Below are 7,441 nucleotides of genomic sequence, written 5' to 3' on the forward strand. Positions count from 1 at the left end.
GATTGGGGCCAGGGAGATGGCTCAGTGGAATGAATAAGTGCTTCCCTGGCAAGCGCAAGGGCCTGAGTTCAATCCCCGGTTCCGAAAAAAATAAATAAATAAAATAAAAAGGACTTGGGATATAGTTCAGTTTCCTCCATACTGCAAAAATAAACAAGTAAATACAATCTCATGTCCTTTGTTGTCTCTGACATTCACAAGGACTAAGCAAGCACTGGATGTCCGTGTGGCTTTCCCAAGCCTCTGCTCACCAGCAGCCTTGGTTTTCAACCCCAAGTGTGCACTAGAATCACAATTTGGAGACAGGGATGACAGAGGCACTGGAGCAATTTTTACTTACTCAAGTGATTCCAAAAGGTAGCCAATAGAAACCATTTGACAAAGAAACTGTCAACTGCAAAAAAGGAATTGTTTACACCTCTATCTCAAAAGAAAAGTTATCTATAAACCATTTTCTTATGTAATTATATTGCTTTCTATAAGCAAATTATAAAATTGTATGTACATACTGAAATACACCCCCACATTACTAATAAGTCCAACTGTTTACCCTGCTTGATATATATAAGCCATACACCTTTTTCCTTTCCACCTGACAGGAATCTCCACATCAGTAATGGAACCTTCTAATAATCCAACTTTTATTCCAATGGTAGCAAATGACTCACTGCACTGAGCCAAAAGCCAGGACTCTAACACACATCTGGTCAGATAAAAGCATACAACAGCAACTAGCAAGAACAGTGCAAACTAAAAGGATATTTGAACAAATCGCTGTCAAGCTTCAGAAATTTGGAATATAGAGAGACTGAAAGCAGTGTAGAACAAAGGATCAAAACCTAGGACATGAACACAAGACCGTCAGAACTGCTCAAGATCTAGGCATGACAAAGAATATGAAATTTTTTACTGAGCTGGATGCTATTATGGGACACTCAAAACCAAAAACTCACAATTGGAAGGTAAAGATGAAGTCACACATAAGGAAAAAAGTGTTGATGTAAAAATGGAAGACGACCGGACAGGTAGGAAGGTGAAAAAAAGCATTCAAAGTGTTACATCATCATAAGAATGTCCAGTTGCATATGATGCATGCAATCTAAGTAACAGCAACAGATTTCATTAAATGCTATGTAACTACATGCTGAAATTTCATGCAGATTTAATGTATACTTGATCTCTAGAACATAAAAAAGTACAAAGTTCATACAAAAGAGATAAAATTGGATTTTCAGATAATACATTAAGGACCAGGGAGATAGCACAGTAGAATAAGCACTTGCCTGGTAAGTGCAGGGTCCTGAGTTCAATTCCTGGTTCCACAAAATATATATATATAATTTTAGTAAAACAAGTATGTAACTCCAGACCAAAGAAACTAAAACATATTTGCATACTAATTGTGGTAAAATTCAGTAAATGTAGAAAGAGCATTAAAGAACTCAGAAAAACATAAAATTCTTCAGAATGTCCTGGAGGTAGCTGGTGAAATTCTTCTGGGACATATCGTTAAATTCTTTTTCTTTTTTTTTTTTGCTTTTACACTTTCATTGGGGGACAGGGCAGAGGTCCACTTCCCTGCCCATGCAGAGGCGCTCACAAGTTCTTCAGCCACTCCAAGCTGGGGCCCTGAGCGTCCTGGGGGTGGCTGGGCACATCAGGCATGTTTCCGTCATCTTGGACGGGCACTGGGTAGTTGTAGGGCGTGGCCTGGAGTATTTGGTGTACAGGGCATTATTATAGGGAGGCCCGTGATCGCGGCTCCTGGGCCCAGGTGTTTTTGAGGAAGGCAGCGACTCTAAACACCATGTTGCTCGGTGGTGGCGGCAAGGGTGCAGATCATAAAATTCTTGAAATAAATGTAACCCAAAAAGAATGAGATACAATACACACACACACACACACACACACACACACACAGAGCCATGACAGCATGAAATAAACTCAAAGAATTCTAGACAACTCCGAAAGTTCAAGCTCCAACTTGCTCTCTATAAACCTTGAAGCAACCAAGAGTCTCTGCTAGACCAAATCCCAAAGTGGTAAGAGCAGACAAAATGCTCCTACAGACTACTACTAACCATGTTTCCAGATCATGTTCTCTGACTTAAATGATATGGTCCTAATTCTATGAGTGCATCTGCCTAGGGGAGGGAGATGAGTTAAAACTGAGCAACAGTGGTTGGCTGAGAAGTCTCAAAACTGTTGAACAAGAAGCTGGTATGTTCAAGAATTAAGAGAATTACACAACTTCCCCCTCATTAAAATTAAAATGTAAGATGTCTGGAGATAAAGAGTAGCCCAAGCACAGTAGCACGTCATGTTTGTACAGTCACTGCTGGAGACACATTTGAAGATGACTGCATTAGTTCTCTGTCAGAAGACCCACTCAGAGACTCACATATACCCCATATCCCTAGTGACCTATGAATCCAAACCACAGGAATCAGGTGCACTCTAAATGGGAAAATAGTACATAATTGAAAATACAGTCTGAAAGAGAAAACACACCACTATCCTTCCCCTTCTGTTCACTGCATCCCCTTCTGTTCACTGAACAACGGATTGGTTCATGATCCTACCACCTCTCTGGGCCCCACCTCTAAAGCCTGCTGCAGAAGTCTTGCTTGAGCAGGCCCTCAATACTGAGTTACTGAGTGTTTGGGAAACTCTGCAGGAGGTTCTCACAATAGGTTATACACATCATCCATGCTACAAAAACTAAGGTACTTGAAAATTACATGAAGCATTGTTGGATAATACTCATATTTAGGAAATACATAAAAGGAAGAGATGAATAATGTAAGTAATGTTCCCTACAGCTGTTGTCCCAGCTGCTGCGTAATAGCACCACTTGGAAGTTTATTCAAAATACAAATTATTGCACCCCGTTCCAGAACCAGAAACTCTGGTGTTGGGGCCCAGCAATCCCTTTCAGCAAGTTCTCCTCTCCCAAGTCTGGGAATACTGGCTCACTGCTGGGAACACTGAAGGCGGGGTAAAGATGAGGACAGTGCCTGCACTGCTCAAATCAGAACTGGGAGGGAGGGGCACCAAGCCCCAGCAGAAACTGAACTCTGTGTACACATGTAGTCATTAGCAGAAAGCTGAGACCCACACAAAGTATAAAAGTCAGTGTTAACTTATCAGACAAGATACTCAAATTCCTGTCTGTGATACATCAGATAGGACAGATTCTGTGCTCCTCAGGCCCGAGGGCATAAAAAGTGCTTTTTGTCAACGAAAAAGAAAGATGAAAAAGAGAGTAAGAAAGATTTCTACAAACGAAAGAAAGGAAGGAAGAAAGAAAGAGAAAAGAAAAGATAGGTAGAGATAGATAGATAGATAGATAGATAGACAGACAGATAGATAGATAGATAAATAGATAGATATTTTCTACAAAAACAATTAGGTGCCACAGGGGCCCGGGGCTTAGTTCAGTGCAAGAGTACTTCCCTAAGCTGCAGGGAGTCCTGGGTTCAACACCCAGCACTGCAAAGTAAATTGTTTTTTAAAGTTAAAAGCCTTTGCACTTCAAAACCTTTAGGGGCTGGGGAGATAGCTCAGTAGAATAAGCGCTTCCCTGGCAAGTGCAAGGGCCTCAAAAAAAAAAACAAAAAAAAACAAAGACTTTAGATTGTTAGTTTTCTGGAAAAGTCACTGGAATACAACACCTCAAGACATTTTTTATAGCACTTGCAAGGGGAGAGTAAAGCAGGAGGATCACTGAGTTTGAGACCTAAAGTCTAAATTATTTTAGCTGTTCACATGAAAATGAAAGCAAAGACATGAACCTGTAAGGATGCCAGCAACTAAGTACATACAGGAAAAAAATAGGCAAGGATGTTAGGTATACCAGACACAGCTTGTGATAGCGACATAGACGGCTCACACTCAATGATGAAAGATTATAATTTTGAGGTATGTATTAGTTTTCATCTGCCAAAAAAAAAATCACATCCTTTTTTTTTTTTTTTTAATCCTGTACTTATTTGGTAGAGTTTCATTATGCAACTCAGACTCATAGTGACCCTCCTGTCTCAGTCTCCCCAGCACTAGGATTATAGGCATGTGCCACCATGCCTGGTTTCAGTGGTGGGCACAGCATGCCTGGGGGGGTCCCGGGGCCAGCATGGCTTGTGGTACTGGGGACCGAACCCTGGTCCTTGCACTTGCCAGGCAGGCGCTTTGACCACCAAGCTATATATCCCCAGGCCACATCAATGTTCTTTTTTTTTTTTTCCAGAACGAGGAACTGAACTCAGGCCCTTGCACTTGCCAGGGAAGCGCTTATTCTACTGAGCCATCTCCCCAGCCCTACTAATGTTCTTTTTTAAAAAGAAAGAAGTTATGGGTACTCTCATGTAAAACGAGGTTGCCTCATTTTAATTTTATCAATAAATTTCATAATTGGTGTTGCTATTAAAACCTGATAAAGGCTTTCACCACCTTGGGCCCCTGGCTATGCTGGTACATGATGCTCTCCTCGGCCAGAAGCCGGAGGATGAGCCTGGCGAGGACTCCAGCCCCAGTCCTGTTGGAAGCGGTGGCAGCAGCAACAGCAACAGCGGTTCCCAAGGAAGAGGATGAAAAGGGAAAAGCAATCCTTTCTGCAGCTGATGGTGTAACTAACTGCCTTTGGATGCTAATGTTACTGGAAGAACCGCGACTGCCCAGGAACTTTCATACCATACCCTTCTGCTCCTAATCTCCAGTCCTCTTCTGATCACTTTAGAACTAGGATTGCCAGGGATGTGGATGCACTGGAGCACATGTACCCAGGAGGCTGGGGAGATGGCTCAGTAGAATAAGCGCTTGCCTGGCAAGTACAAGGGCCTGAGTTCAATCCCTGGTTCCGCAAAAAAAAAAAAAAAAAATGTACCCAGGCGTACGGGTACCCATCTGATACCACTCCAGAGTAGGGCTCCATTCTAGTCTCAAATATTGGCAATGTGAGGACTGACTTTCTCATTAAAACCACTGCTAAATGGGGCAAGGTGCTGGCTTTCTGGTACTGCTCATTAAAGCCAGGTTTGGGATGCATAGGAAGGCTCACAGCACAACTTTACTCATGGGATGTGTTCACTAAATCTCATCTGAACTTCCACAGCCATAAAATATTCCTGACATGTTTCCCATCACTTCTGTTACTCGCTGCAACAGACTTTCTCATTGCTTGGATTGTGATGTATACTTGTAAATTGTGGAGAAACACAAAGTGTACACAAGGTTCCACAAGTTTCAATACTGTTTAAAATAGAAACCTGTGAACATGGAAAATACAAAAAACAAAACACCTGATAAAAACTGATCCCCAGAAAGTATTGTTTCCTACCGTTAACGTATGCTATAAGCTTTTTATTTTATTTATTTATTTTTGAGACAGGGTCACACTCTGTTTTACAGGTTGCCCTTAAGCTCACTAAGTAGTCTGCCTTCAATTCATGGGAATCCTCCAGACTCAGCCTTCCCAGTGCTGGGATTATGTTCTGGCTTATAAACTGCTTACTGAAAAAAAAAAAAAAAATTAATGAGTACATTAGACCTGAGACAAGAGAAGATTAGGGCACAGCAAAACTGGCTGGAGAAGGGGTGGGGAGATGGCTCAGTAGCATAAGCACTTCCCTGGCAAGCGCAAGGGCCTGAGTTCAATCCCCGGTTCTGCCACAAAAAAAATAAAATTAAAAAAAAAAAAACTGGCTGGAGAAGTAGGCATGAACTGTTAATAAGAAAATCCCAGAACATACTCATGCAGAACAGTTCCCAAAGCCCTGCAGGTAGACTTCTGAGAACTTAAGCAAGTTTTCCATATGACAACCCAGGCCAGATAGCCACCTGACAAGTGGGTGATAAAAAACCCAGTCTACACTGACCTTTTGCCACGACGTTCCCTCCCACATATTTGGATGTCTTCTTGCTGAAATGTGGACTTTTCATTAGCCCCAGCTCACTCTGTAGAGCCTGTTTCTTTTCCTACTTTTGACAGAACTTTGCTATCCTTTGTTCTTGTCTGGACCATCTCTTTACCAAGGATATAAAGAACCTATAACCACCTCCAGAAGGAGACTCCAGCACCCCAAAGCCCAGCAACAGACCCTCTGAATTCTCAACAACTAGATCAGTTCCTGACTTAAAACTTCTGCAGACTCTGTCTAGTTAGTCAGACAGGTGAAGCACCTATATTGTTAGATGCTTCAAGCATACCCAACGCTAGGAATAGCAAGGCTGTCATTTGCTAGCGGAGTGCTCAAGACAGTAACACATAGGTTCCAGTTTAATTCCAATCAGGAAAGAAAAACTAGTCCTAATAAATTACCACTTAATATGCATCACTAATGCCATATAAAAGAAACCACTAAGAAGTATCATATAATCCTTCAGGCTACTCCTGCTACCATATGTAAAATGAAATGACCTATGAAAATTCCATTATGGGCTGGCCAGATAGCTCAGAAGACTAAAGTGCCTGCTTAGGCAGAGCGTAGGGACCAGGATTCAATCCCCAGTGTGCCGTGCCAGCCCTGCCCCCAGGACACACTGAGACACAGAATGAGACTGGGCATGATGGCACACGCCTGTAATCCCAGCACTAGAGAGGCTGAAAACAAGGATGATCACTATGAATCAATCTGTGTAGTGAGACCCTATAGACCTGTACTTAAAAAAAAAAAAAAAAAAAAAAAAAAAATCCATTAACTACTTCTTTAGATCTAAAATAAATGTATTTTATTTTTCTCCTTGGTCTGAGTCAAGAGTGTAAAAGGAATCTGAAAGGTATCAGAGGAGGACTTAAAGACATTTGACAATCTTACGCATTCATCTCTTCTAAACAGAATAGAGAAGCAAGTTGCGTTAACCTCTCCAGTTAATCCGAGTCAAGTATCACATTCTCTGCTTTGTAGCACAGAACACTCACTAGCTGAGCTAGCGCCTCTTCAGGGCCAGAGTCAGGCATACCTAAACACATCTCCAGAGATAAAACACTGTACATCCTACTAGGAAAGTCGCTTTGAAATCTCAAATGAAGTACCATATCATTCCTGAGAGCAATCTTAGAACTACCTATTTTCCTTTAGATTGAACTAATAATTTATTCCAAAATTGACATTTTCATCCATAATTAACAAAAGTTAACAATGAGATGGCCAGCAGGGGGCATTAAAGTATATCTATTACTATCTCAGAAGGCACTCAAAAAATATGAGGCTTTCTCCAATTCCTCTGTTTCAATAGATCAAACACTGGAAATATTTTTTTTAAATAGGAAACATTTAAACTTTTTGGTGTATTTTGCAAGCAATCTGGGTAACAACAGCATTAAAATTATTACATAAATAAAGGGCTGGCCAGATAGCTCAGTGGACTAAAGTGCCTGCTTAGGCAGATCGCAGCAGCTGGGGTTCAATCCCTGCCCCAGGGGCGTGCTGATCCAGTGACTGAG

General features: G+C 41.5%; 1 protein-coding gene and 1 pseudogene across 1 annotated transcript in view; both read right to left on the reverse strand.

The window, feature by feature from the left end:
* Positions 1 to 7,441, reverse strand: part of Ppat (phosphoribosyl pyrophosphate amidotransferase) — a 44,356-nt gene that overhangs the window by 27,640 nt on the left and 9,275 nt on the right. The window contains exon 2 of the mRNA XM_012513852.2: positions 4,450 to 4,534. Coding sequence (XP_012369306.1) covers positions 4,450 to 4,534 — 85 coding nt within the window. The remainder of the gene's footprint in view (positions 1 to 4,449; positions 4,535 to 7,441) is intronic.
* On the reverse strand, positions 1,592 to 1,809 carry LOC111815639 (annotated as a pseudogene).

The sequence above is a fragment of the Octodon degus genome, unplaced genomic scaffold (genome assembly GCF_000260255.1).
Source record: "Octodon degus isolate 3935 unplaced genomic scaffold, OctDeg1.0 scaffold00019, whole genome shotgun sequence".
Classification (NCBI taxonomy): domain Eukaryota; kingdom Metazoa; phylum Chordata; class Mammalia; order Rodentia; family Octodontidae; genus Octodon; species Octodon degus.